The sequence below is a fragment of the Alligator mississippiensis genome, chromosome 5, assembly GCF_030867095.1.
Source record: "Alligator mississippiensis isolate rAllMis1 chromosome 5, rAllMis1, whole genome shotgun sequence".
Classification (NCBI taxonomy): Eukaryota; Metazoa; Chordata; order Crocodylia; family Alligatoridae; genus Alligator; species Alligator mississippiensis.
This window is the reverse complement of record NC_081828.1, coordinates 44442142-44454778: the sequence shown is the minus strand read 5'-3', so window position 1 is coordinate 44454778 and position 12637 is coordinate 44442142. Positions and strand designations below refer to the sequence as shown.

Genomic DNA, 12637 nt, shown 5'->3' with positions numbered 1-12637 from the left:
ATTTGAATGGGGATATTGTTGTTATTAATATTATTTCTAAGATTTGCAAAACAATATCCCTATTGTAATTTCTAAAGCTAGTTTTTAAATGTCCCAAAGGAACTTCTTTTTTTTTTTTTTTCATTCTTATTATGTCAGAGTTTTGCTCTGCCTGTACATTGGTGGGGGGGGGTGGTCATTGGTCCTTGAGTTTAGTAATACATGTTTTTAGGTTCTATTTTATATAATTAGAGGAAAAATGTACACTTAAACAAGCTTGTTTACCAGGAATGATTCAAACTTTTACTCTGATTGTTAATATTTCAAACAGACCACAGAAATGGGGGAATTAAGTCTGCCTGAGGCTGAGACACCACTACCTTCAGTAGACTTAAATGAAGCTGCTTCTAGTATAGCTGCAAGCATTGAAAACATTTCCAGTCCATCTACCTCAGAGATCTCTCCAGTCTCGCATCCTGAGTAAGCCGGTCTTTTTTTCCCCTACCATTTGGGTCTTTATAAGCATAAATGATATTTCCTCATTTAATAAGGCACCATTTTAAATGTACTAGAGAAGAATTAGTAACACTCTAAATGTTGGGGATTTAGTTTGATTTCAGTAATAATGTTCTCGCAACTCTATAGTTTTGTAAGAAAACATCATTTGAAAGCATGTAATCACTCTCAAATCTACATGGTAGCAGCTTTATTTTCATTGTGTTAAATTGGAGAAACTTGTTTTGCAAACTTAAGTACATGGGACACTTTATATGCTGGCTCATTGCAGCAAGGCTAGAGTAATACTGTCACTTCTAATAATGCATGTCTTCAGAATAGTTTGCTTGTCTCTAGTCAAAACTGTTCTGATTTATCACTACAATGATGAATACTGAGACGCAAGTAGACTCTTTTATCAAAGTAGCAGGCTTTAAATATGTTCTATGTAGATTAATCCATTTGAATAGTACAAGTCTTCCTTTCTTTCCTGTAAGGCCATTTTGCCTTCATAGGCTGCATCCAGATGAATGCAGTATGTGGTGCCACAGACCCGTCTGCAGTGCTACACACACAGCAGCGCAGGAAGCCCCTGCATGTGCACTTTCAGTGGTGGGATTTTGTTTTGGGTTTCTTGTTTTTTAGGTTTGTTTGGGGGTTTTTTTGGGGGGGGGTGCTGACCCTGGGAGAGCTTGGGGTCAAAAAAATCTACACCAAGAACAAGTGGGGGTGGTACATGTAGCAGCAGCAGCACATGCTGCCCAAAACTGGAGCCTGACTGGCCAGTCATGCTCTGGCTGCTGGCCAAGCTCCCTGTAGTGGCTACAGCCTTGGCAGGACCCCAGGTGAAGCTGCTGGGGCCAACACAGTTGCTGGCCCCAGCTTCCCCTACCCCATCCAGGGTAACCTGCCATGTGCCACAGCACACATGACACAGGTGTTCCCCAGGGACAAGTAGCAGCAGCACAAAGTGTGCCCCTGCTGCTTGTCCCAGGGGAAACAAATGGCTATCCTCTTGTGGATGCAACAATAAAGGGCTTTCATGTTTGTGCTGGTAAGTAGGGCAGGAACAGCACTTCAGCAGTTTCACTGGTGGGCTGTGCTTCCTTTTGAGGGTAAGTCTTTCAGATTTCCTACTTCTAAGCAACTCCAGTAGGGTAGTCCTAAATTGTACTGGTGGTAAAAGACCAAGTTTCCTCTTAAACCAAATTTCGAAATCCTGTGTAAAAATTGGGTAACACTTGTCCTGATGTTCAAACTCTCAGGGGAACGTGCATTGATTTGTTAATGGCTGTTGGAGCACTCACTGAACTACCAGAAGTTATGTGCCTTTGCTCTTCTCACTGCCTTCAATATGACATACAAGAAACTAGCAAGAAAAAAGTGAAGAGCATTATAAAACTCGCAATCTAAAATTCCAAGGCTAAGCCTGGTACACAAGCTTGATTTATCCCCCCCCCCCCCCCCCCCCCCCCCCCAAAGTACTCCTCGCTCCCCACCCATGTATCACAAGCTTAGACTAATTTTCTCTTAATCACTGACTATATACATTAAAAGAAATTTGGAAATAAACTGGTTTCATTAAATTTAACGAGTCAGAAAAAATATTCAGATACCTTAAGTTCCACTCTTTTTTTTTCTTTTTTTTAAAGACACGAAAAAATTCCAGCAAATTTCTTCTCTTGAAGGATAAAACCTATCTGCTGACCCATCATTGTTAGGTCTATTGGTGCTCATAAATTCTTTTATTGCAGTGGTTGGGGGAAGAAAAATCTTAGCAATTTGAGACGGTGGGGTAATTAAGCATTCAGAAATTGGCTTTAAAGTTCTTGTAAAGCAAACCTAAGCATAACAAATAACATTAATTTGAAATGTATCTTGGATCATTCTGTCTGATTCATCACTGTGAGATTTACAATTGTTAGTTCTTGTGAGGTATGGGGTTTTTTTGTTCGTTTTTGTTTTTTTTTTGTTTTTTGTAGGTCAGTTCTTGGAGGTTTAAAGAAAACCATCAGCTTTTGGAGTTAACTTCATAGAAAGTTTGTTTCACCTCTTAAAATTTTAGCTGTTACAATTGGGGAAATGCTGAAATTGAGCATAAAGACTCAAATTAGGGCATTTTTTAAGAAGCAATCTTAACTTCTGGAGGTGTGATTCTTTTGTTTTTGTATGCTGGGGTTTGGCAACACTGAACACAGGAGGCAGAACAAGGTGACTATCTTTTAATCAGAGGAGTATGTGCTTGCAGATTGGATTTGATTTGAAATGTGAGGGTGCAGTCAGTGGTAATACATTTTTTGACAATGTAAAAAAATGTGGGTGCATGGAAGCGGACAATAAAAGTCCTAAAGTTTGGTTTGTTTGGTTTTTTGGTTTTTTTGTTTTTAAGTTGTCTTTAAATTGCTGTTGGAAGAATTCTGGTCTGCAAACTTCCATTGTAGCTGCTCTTTCCATTCTTGTACTGGACCTTACAGCCTCCACATGCATACTTTTGAAAGCCATTCCTATTCCTCAGTCCTATTTTTACTGCTGAACAACTTGTCCCTTTTGGGCATGGAAGAGATCATGATGCAACTCTATTCTGAGATTAATTATAGAGAATTTTTCAGAAATACTATATGTACTATCTGGTTAAGACAAAAGATTATGATCCTATAAACTCAAGGATAGGTCCGTCTCTTCTGCCTTGCCTTCTACTGGCCCTCAGTGAGGAGAAGAGATGTGTATGCATTTGAAACTTGGTGGTGGGGAAGAGAAGGAGGGGGAAATGAAGTTGGTGTTACTCTTAGACATTTGCTATTGTAACTGGGAATTTTTCTGTTGAAACTTTTCATTTGAAGCTAATGGGAAATAATCTGCTTCCAGTTCTTGGTTAATATGCAAACCATAATTGATCAATTCCTAATTATCACTGTTAACATTTTGTATGTTAATTCATCTGGGCAATCTTTTAGAGGCAAGAATAGACCCAGCAATTTAATATTAAGATAATGTTCAACTTTAATAAAATTTAGGATTTAACAGTCCTGAGTGCCAAAGGCATGATGCATTTAGCTGTGTGAGCAAAGGATTTAAAAAAAAAAAAAAGCATCTGTTAAGTTCACATTAGATGTAAACTTTAACAGTGCTTGAACTCCATAAGGAGTTCATACTCTGTGCCCTAAAGAATCAAATCTCTTTACTCCTCAGCAAAAAAGTGAGGTTTGGGATGTCATATTCTCCCTGTTAGCTTCTTTCATATGGAATTTGCCATGTTTGCTCTGAATTTGTTTTGTTGCTGCTTTTATGATTGTGGCTGTAACAAATAGACTGGAAGGATCAGCATTTAAATTGCTGACATGCTTCTTGGTAAAGCATTTTGCAGCTTGGTGTCAGGATATTGGAGTGACAAGGTTCATGTTGCCCTGGGTGCAGAATTCTAGTGCAGAATTGAGCAAGACGGAGTAAAGGTTTTCTCTTCTGGTTTGTCCCCGTTCTAGACCAGTGTGAAACTTGAACTAAAACCCAACAGAAGTTGTCACTTGTCTCACTTTTTCCCCCGCTCCTTCTTTTGAAAGGCAGATAACTAGCCTTGCCACTCAATTTGTTTTGTCCTTCTTTGGACTCAGCAAGTGCAAATTCACATCCCAGTGATTGAAAACAAAACAAAAAGAAAATTTTGGGCAGGATTCTTTGGCTAGGTTGCAAACCCTTTCTGCTGCTCAGGTAGGATTTGGAAAGATTATAGACCTTTACTTAGTCAGAAGAGGGCTCTCCTTGTGTAGGAGAGAACTCTGGCTTTGTTGACATCCCTGTGCTGTCATGCTGCCTCTTGCAGACATAGCAGAACACTGCTTTATCTGTTTCTGACTTGTGATCCAGTAAGGACCCTATAATTATGTTAGGACTGGTGCCTGCAGTGGCTCTGAGTGGTGTTGTTGTTTTTTCTATCGGGGCTGGCCCTGAGAATTTCACGAATTAGCTGGCTACAGCTCCTTTCCTATATATTTAATGAAACATGTCTGACATAAGATTGAGTAGTTTGTCTTGTAAATGTACTGTCTGCTCTAGTATGAGTTGCCTTAAAGGAAACTTGGGATTTGAGAGTAGGTCTTGTGTGCTGCTGCTTGCACTGTGGCAAATGAGGGGAGAGGTGCATATTTTTCTTACGATTGGTAGGTTTGAGAATGTGGTTCAAAAAACATGTTGCAAGTCTCCATCCTCTTAAGCCTGACTGACATTTTTATGGTACTGTACATATTGGCTCTCAAATAGCTTAATTAATTTACCTCTTTGATTAGCATGTACTTATAATACCAGAAGGGTAAAAAGCATATTATTTCTTTCCCTTCAGTGCAATAGAAAATTCCAGTGCTGATATTCCTGTAGTCAGCTCTAATGAAGCTGAGCAGTCAGAACCTGACTGTGATATTGGTGGGGCACTTGAGGCTGACCCTCAGAGTGAGCCTTCCTCTTTTGTCAGTCCACCAGAGGGGTGAGTATTGAAGTAGGTTATGAGCTTGAATGACTTTAAAATAACATTTCCTTTGCTGTGCTGGCCTTGCAACATATAGTCCTTCACATGCTCTGCTTGCTTCTGTCTCCATCTCTGTATATATTTGTATTGTGTATAAAATACTATGTGAAGACTGAACAATGCTTTAATATGATTAGGTGCTAACTTCTAATATTGTTGTGTTTTCAGCCTTGTGGGTCAACATATAGAGAATATCTCCTCTTCACATGGTAAAGGAAAGAAGACTAAATCAGAGTTTGAATCAGAAGTTTCAGCAACTGAGAAAAGTGCAGATGAGCAGAAATCTGCTTTGAATGCTTCAGATAACTTAAAACGGGAGGTAAGCTATGTAACTTAAAATCCTTCCAAGGCATGAATGATAAGTAAATACAACCAGTTTTAAGATAAATTGCAAAACAACCTCTTTTTTTCTTTCCCTTTCTTGCTGTTCTTTTTAAAAGAGAAGGGGGGGGGGAAACCCTTCCCCTGCTTGTCCAGTAGAATTATCAGACTCTCATTTCCCTTCTTTTGTTGTAAAATGAAGAAAACATTAATTCTTAAGAAATAGTGCAGTCATCTGAGTTATAGCTTGTCTGATGTCCTTGAAGGTGTCTGATGTTCTTTGCAAGATGATTCAATAAAGACAAGACTGTGGACTGATGCTGTTGAAATTAAAAACAAAACAAAACAAAAAAACTTCCAAGGAGGGTGATGAATGAGGTGCTCTCTCCCTTTTTTTAATAATTAGAAGGACAGTACTGGGCAAAAAATGAGGCTTACTTCCAGCAGGCAAAGATTTTGGATGTTAAATGGTGTTTTTCCTTTTGTCCTGTTCAAAATGGATATTGGGGAAGGGATCTAGAAAGTGCTAGAGACATTTAGTTAGTGAGAAATGTGTCTGAATGGTACTTGAGTTGCTTTTACTTTTCAGATTTCATTTACAATTCTCTTCTTTAGCTGTCTTTGCAGTCAGCTGGGGTTCACAGCACGCTTACCACATGTTAGTTTTGGCCTAAAAATCATTTTAGCTGAACAAGAAAAATACCGTTCTTTCAGATGAGAAGCTTTTCTTTACCAGTTCAGATTTTTTTGGGCTAGAGTTCTTCTAAACAGCAACTAAAGATAAAACACAGATTTCTGATGACATACCCTCCCATCCAAGGGCCCAGCCTTATCACAGCCTTCAGCTGTTTCTAATGATTGAACATCATGCTTGGCAGGACATTTGTAGAAGGCAAGTAGTCTAAAGGAAGTCGTATGACTCCTTATAATCTATCCTATTCATCATATGCATTTTATCTATTGTTATACATTGTGTGGCTTAAATTTTTTTCTTGATTAATGTTTGTGATTCTTAGCTTTCTTCGAGAAATTGTATCTTGGAGTTTTCTATGTATGTGTAACATTTACTGGTGACACGGGAGAGAACAAATTAGACTGTAAATGAGTTTGCATAAAACTTAAAGGCAGGAATAAAATTATTGGTCCTGTTCCTTTTCAGTGTTCGGTTTTGGGTACTTACTTTTGTAAACCTTTTCTAAATATGGTGTCAGCAGCAATCCTGTAGAGTTTCCTGTTCCCATTTAAGAGAAGGGAATTTAACTTCATTAATACTCTTTTCAAACTTGGGGGGGGCAAATCAAATGAGTGATATGTGATGCACCATAGAAAACACTTTTCTGTAGCAGCCATGGCATTGCATTTTGACCTTGAGTAGGTCCCTAAATTTTTTCCTACCTAATTGAATATTCTTTGCAGTTTGCAAGCAAAAGTATAGAAGAGATTTGTATGATCTTCAGAGCATAGTTATTATAAGAATATTTTCCTTGTTGATAGACATGGATTTCTAATAGTTCTGAAATAATTTATTCAGAATGTTTAAGATAATGCTATCTTTAAAATATTTAATCACCTTAAAGACTGTGACATTGAACTTCACAGCCTTGATCTTTTTTTGGTTATGGTCATAGAAAATTTGTAGCTTGGGTTTTGGATTGAACATTGTACATTGCCAAAACCGAGTGGGAGGAGGAAGGGATTAATTTTATAAACTTCTTACTGTCCAAGGCAAACAGGAAGAATATTTAAGGGGAAATGGTGACATATCCCAAATAGATCATGTATGTAAAGATGTGCTTTGCGCTAATTTTTTAACAAAGTCCACCTAAGATGTTGCACACTTTCTCCTCTCCCCCCCCCCCCCCCCCCCAAGTTCAACAACTAAAAACATGACGTTGAAATGCAAACTGGAGTTATTTTAAAACCAGTGCTGTGGAACATAATTTATGACCCATTTTTGTTTTGAAGAGTTCTGGCTGTAAAAGACAGTTGCATGAAAATTCATAGTCAGCCTTTTTGCTTAAATTTAGACAGGGTGCATTTACAAAGCAACTGTTGAGGAATTACCTTGGAAATACTAGCAATAAAATGGAATTTCTGTGTACCTGCTTTGCATTTAACAGCATGGTCATATTCATTCATTATTTTCTAAGGATTTTATAGAAGTATACTTTTAAAGGAACTTTCTGTATAAAAATAAGCTGATAATTAAGCCATTTCGGGAATCTAGTAGAGTTTTACGTGTTTCTAACAAAGCTAAAATGTGTTTTCCATTTAGATTTATCAAACTTAATGGATAATAAAATTAACTGAAATATTTCCTGGTAATGAAAGGCTAAATAAAGTACTGTAAAGAATGTACTTACTACAATTTAGGTTTTAGCAAGATTTTTAGTTCCAAGGTTCTGAGTGGGCATGTCTACACAAGACTCTAAATGCAGAGTAGAGTAATTCTACTGTGTATTAAAACAGCAGGCAAAAACAGTGCTAACACACAGCAGAATCAGTGTCACAAAAAAGCATGTGCTGGTGCTACTGTGTAGTAGTGCTGATTACAGTGCATTAAGTTAGTACCTGTTACTACAGTGCAGTAATGAATGTGTAGACATGCCCGATGTCCCTTAAATGCAGGTCTTGACCAGTAAAAGCAAGGATTGTTTTGACTTAGATGGGAAGGAAATGCTCTCTTGGTAAGTGGAAATTGCATAGATTTGAATCAGGAAAATGTTAAGTGTTCATTGAGTAATACTTTGTAGTCCCCTTTTAAGTGTGTTTGTTCCATAGCCATAAAAAAGTACTTGGTGGGTGCGTTTACACATGCATTTAATTCGAAGCAAAAAACTCCAAAGCATTTTGAGCCAGAGTAAACTACTCCCAGGTGCAGTGTTTATACATGAGCCCAGGGCAGCAGCAATTTGAGCCGTGGCAGAGCAGCTTACGACAGGGCTGCTTCTGCCCTGCTCTGCCCTGTGCTCTGGGTGGTGGCTCCAGGTGATGGAGGGGCTGGCTGAGGCATGAGGGTGCTGAAAGTGCAGTCATGTGGCTAGGTGGCAGGCAGGAGTCTGAGATGCTGCTGGCTGGGCTTACTGGGCTCAATTTACACTTGTAGTCAGCATCCTATATATGTCTTTAATTGCAGTTAATTGCTTCTCCATAAAATAGTACTGTCCCAAACAGTACTGTATTACAGCAGTGTTAATTAGCTTATTGTGGCCTAATAGCATTGCACACGTAGAAGGTGATGCTTTACTCCACAGCTAATTGGTCTACTCCTCAGTAAAGCACATGTGTAGACATGGCCTGTATCACGAATGAATTTTTTTTAAGATTTATTTATTTAATAAATTTCATTCATTCATACAGGCTGCGACTACACGTGTGTGTGTAAAATGCACCTGAATGTGTAGTCCACTAAGAGTTGCTACCACTTTACTTGTGGGGTTTTATATTTTAAGAAACTTTTTTTTTTTTTTTTTTATCTCAATTACTTGGTTGAAATATTAGTTTGTCATTTTGAAAGCACTGCAGTTCATCTCTGTTTTAATGTTGGTATCTGGAAACAAATCCTGTGTGGCTTTTGCAGAAAGATTATAAAGCAGGCGAAGTTGACCCAAAGGATCCAGGAGACATTCCAACATTTGATGAATGGAAGAAGCAAGTTATGGAAGTAGAAAAAGAAAAGAGTAAGTTCCAGGATTAATTTCTTAGATCTAAATATGGAGGACTTATTCTGCTGCACCTTTTTACTCATTTTGTCTAGAATTAAAAGAAAATGGAAATCCACTCTGAATTTTGAGTAGTCATTTTAAGCTAAAAATTATTAATTGACTGAAGTTCTCTAAATCAAGAATGGATAACTTACTTTCTTATTAACTTTTTTAGTCATCCCTAAACAAAGTAGCAGGACCTTAGCACTTTGTCAGTGTATCTTTAAAAATATCAAAATCATAAGGATTTCAACTTAATTGTATTAGTTGGGGCTTTTGTGTGACACTGAAATCCATATGCTGGTGTAGGTTTACTATCATCTATAAATGCGGACCTACCTAATCTGTGGTCCTGCCTCCAGATTTCATGGTCCTGGCATGATGTCAGGTGCCACTTCCACAGTGGAGTGTGGTAGGCCCCCCCCCCCCCCCCCCCCCCCCCCCCATGCCTCTGGCCAAGGGGCCCTGGAAGTCCTGCCCCTCCCCAGAGATTGACATCTGTCAGTCTCCAGTGGGGGTCAGGACTTCTGGGGACTCTTGGCCAATTGGGGGGAGAGGTGGGAGGCAGGAGCGGGGGCCTACCATGCTCTGTCACAAAGCCAGCCGCCTCGCCCCTGTGTTTCAGGATGCCAGGACTTCACACCCTTTTCTCTTTCTGCAGAACTATGGCCCCCCGCCTCCGCAACTTGCTTGCTGGCCATTTGTATGCTTTTGCACAGGGACCTACCAATTTTATAGTTTCAATGAAAAAATCTCAAATTTGTTAGGTCCCTACCTATAAATTGATGGATGGCCTGGATGGCACCAGCTTTTTAAACTACTTTGAGAGTACATGCCCTTGCCTACCTTTTTACTTCTGATCCTCCCTGGTTGAACTAGTGTGTGTGTGTGTGTGTGTGTGTGTGTGTGTGTGTGTGTGTGTGTGTGTGTAACTTCTGTTGTTATAACTATATATTTGTTATAAAACTACAGTGACATTATGTACACAATTGGCATAAATGCCACACCTTTCTGTAGTCCTGTAGAATTGTGACAGGGGAATCCTTGTTTGCTCAAGTGACCTGGTGCTTCCTACCATCCTAGAAATACATGTCCAATAATAACTGGACTCTAAGGTTGCATCTCAAAGCTAACAAATATTTAGAAATTTTTCTGCCTGTCCCTAAGCCCTGTGTTGGTTCATCATTTGATGGTTAATCCTGGAATTTTCAGCTGGAGGGCTACAGAAGGACCAAGTAATATATATATAAAGTGTTTAACTGGCTCTTTTCTAAGAACGAATGCATAGAGGGTATTGGATGGAATAAACTTTATTGCCACTTGCTTTGATTGTCCTACATAATGCCTGTGGCATTGCAACTGAATAAGAAAGTGGCATCCATGAAAAGCTTCAACTTAAAATCCTATTTCCCCTCATATAAATAAGCAAGAAACTTTGAGGCATGTGTGGTTATTATTTGTTTTATTTTTCTTTGAGGCACCTCCTTCCCCCTCTACCAATTTATCTTCTTTCTGTAACCTGGTTTAAACTTCAGTACGCATTACTTGAAGGAAAAAAATATTATAACTTATACCCATGAAAGCTTGGAAGTTCTCAGTAATAGTGAACACTAGTGTTCAAGCATTTTCAGACTTGCCTCTCAGAAATGTGTACTGCTGTCTTACTTTCAAGAACACTGCCAGTTTCGTTACCACTTGTTGTTTATAGTGCACCAATTGCAGTAATCTCTGAAGTATTTTGGGCATTTCTGACAGCAAAAAACACTACTTGTATTTTTGCATCTGGGAAGGAGGAAAAGATGGGGAAGCCTGAATTTTGTCAGCAGTGTGTGACATCTTAAATTTTATTGTAGATCTTTGTGGGATATGGTTTCACTATTTGAATGGCCTTTTACAGTACCAAATTGCAGTGCTGATATAAGAACAAGATAGTTTTAAACTGCCAAGTTTCCTGTTTAAAAATGAAGATAGGATGCTAAGTTATTATATAAGAGCAGCATTTTTAGACTGGTTTACCAGTTAAACCTGTAAACCAGTTCCAGTAAGTCGTGAGCATTCTCTTCAATGTCTTTATCAGTGATGTGGATACTGGTGTCAGAAGTGGACTGGCCAAGTTTTCCAATGACACTAGTCTTAGGGGTAGAGTATCCACACTTGAGGATGGGCTGGTGATCCAGGCTGACTTGGATTGGCTCAAACAGTGGGCAGATACAAACCTGATGACATTCAGTACTGACAAATGCAAAGTACTCCACCTTGTGGGGGGGGGGGAACCCACAGCATGCTTATAGGCTTGGCAGAGCTGCTCTCGCTAGCACCATGGCCGAAAGACTTGAAGGTCATGATTGACCACAAGATGAACATGAGCCACCAATGCAGCATTGCAGCTGGTAAAGCAAACCAAACTCTGGCTTGCATCAGTAGATGCTTCTCAGGTAAATCCCAGGATGTCGTCCTCCCACTGTACTCGGCCTTGGTGAGGCTGCAGCTGGAGTACTGCATCCAATTCTGGGCTCCACAATTCAAGAAAGATGTGAAGAAGCTTGAGAGGGTCCAGAGGAGAGCCACGCACATGATAAGAGGACAAGAGAATAGGCCTTATGAAGAGAGGTTGAGAGTCATGTGACTTCAGCCTGGAAAAGCACAGGTTCAGGGGAGACCTGGTGGCAGCCTATAAGTATATCGGGGCAGGCATCAGGATCTGGGGGAATGCCTGTTCACCAGAGCACCCCAAGGGATGACAAGGTCCAACGGTCACAAACTCCTCCAAGACCATTTTAAGCTGGACGTAAGGAAAAACTTCTTACTGTCCAAGTCTCCAAGGCCTGGAATAGACTGCCTCCAGAGGTGGTGCAGGCATCCAAATGTTTCTTAAAAGTGTCCAGAGTAGATGCTTATCTTACTGGGATCCTTTGACCCTAGCTGACTTCCTGCCCCTGGGGCAGGGGGTTGGACTCTATCTTCTGAGGTCCCTTCCAGCCTTAATGTCTATAAAATCTGTATTTTTATTTTTTTTTTCCCCAATTAAAATGAAACACCACTATATGTATAGGTATCAATTGATAACTGTGGGGGCCAAGGGGGGATCAAGGACCGGGAATCCTCGGGAACGCTAGCTGGGGTTGCGGCTGTGATCCCGTAGCGGGCAGATGGGTACTCTCTATCACCGGAGCGGAATTAGGCACAGACGAGACACGTATCAATTGGAAAAACAGAGATGGCTTTACTTACACTGTAGAGTCGTATACAGCACAGGCAATTGTAGTTGCAACAATTCTAATCGCTAATCGGGGAGCTCTTGTAGACCGGGTAGCTCGGGTCTAACTTGGGCATGCAACACGGAGGATACGTTGGAAGGCTTCGCCGACGGGGAGTCGTTGGCAGGTGATCAAGCTGCCGGAGTTCCACTCCAGGGGGAATCGTGGAGTTCTCCAACTAGGGCAGAAATGCCCCTAACCTTTTATACGGCTAGCGAGCCAATTGCCAGCCGCCATGTAGGAATAATTTAACATCGGCCAATCGGAAATGCAGATTTGCATAATACTCGGTGGGAACTCTATCCATGCCAGAACTCTTCACTGTGTCGAGACTTCCCCTGCCTTACCATGCCTTGTGCTAGAAA

The 12637-nt window shown here is 40.0% G+C and overlaps 1 protein-coding gene across 3 annotated transcripts in view; it reads left to right on the top strand.

Moving 5' to 3' along the window:
* SUCO (SUN domain containing ossification factor) overlaps positions 1–12637 on the top strand; it is a 68483-nt gene that overhangs the window by 23545 nt on the left and 32301 nt on the right. For 2 of the 3 annotated variants that reach the window (XM_059728280.1, XM_059728279.1), the window contains exons 4-7: positions 311–459; positions 4808–4948; positions 5159–5309; positions 8892–8991. In XM_059728280.1, the coding sequence (XP_059584263.1) occupies positions 311–459; positions 4808–4948; positions 5159–5309; positions 8892–8991 (541 nt within the window). The remainder of the gene's footprint in view (positions 1–310; positions 460–4807; positions 4949–5158; positions 5310–8891; positions 8992–12637) is intronic. The other variant, XM_059728281.1, reaches the window with a different exon arrangement.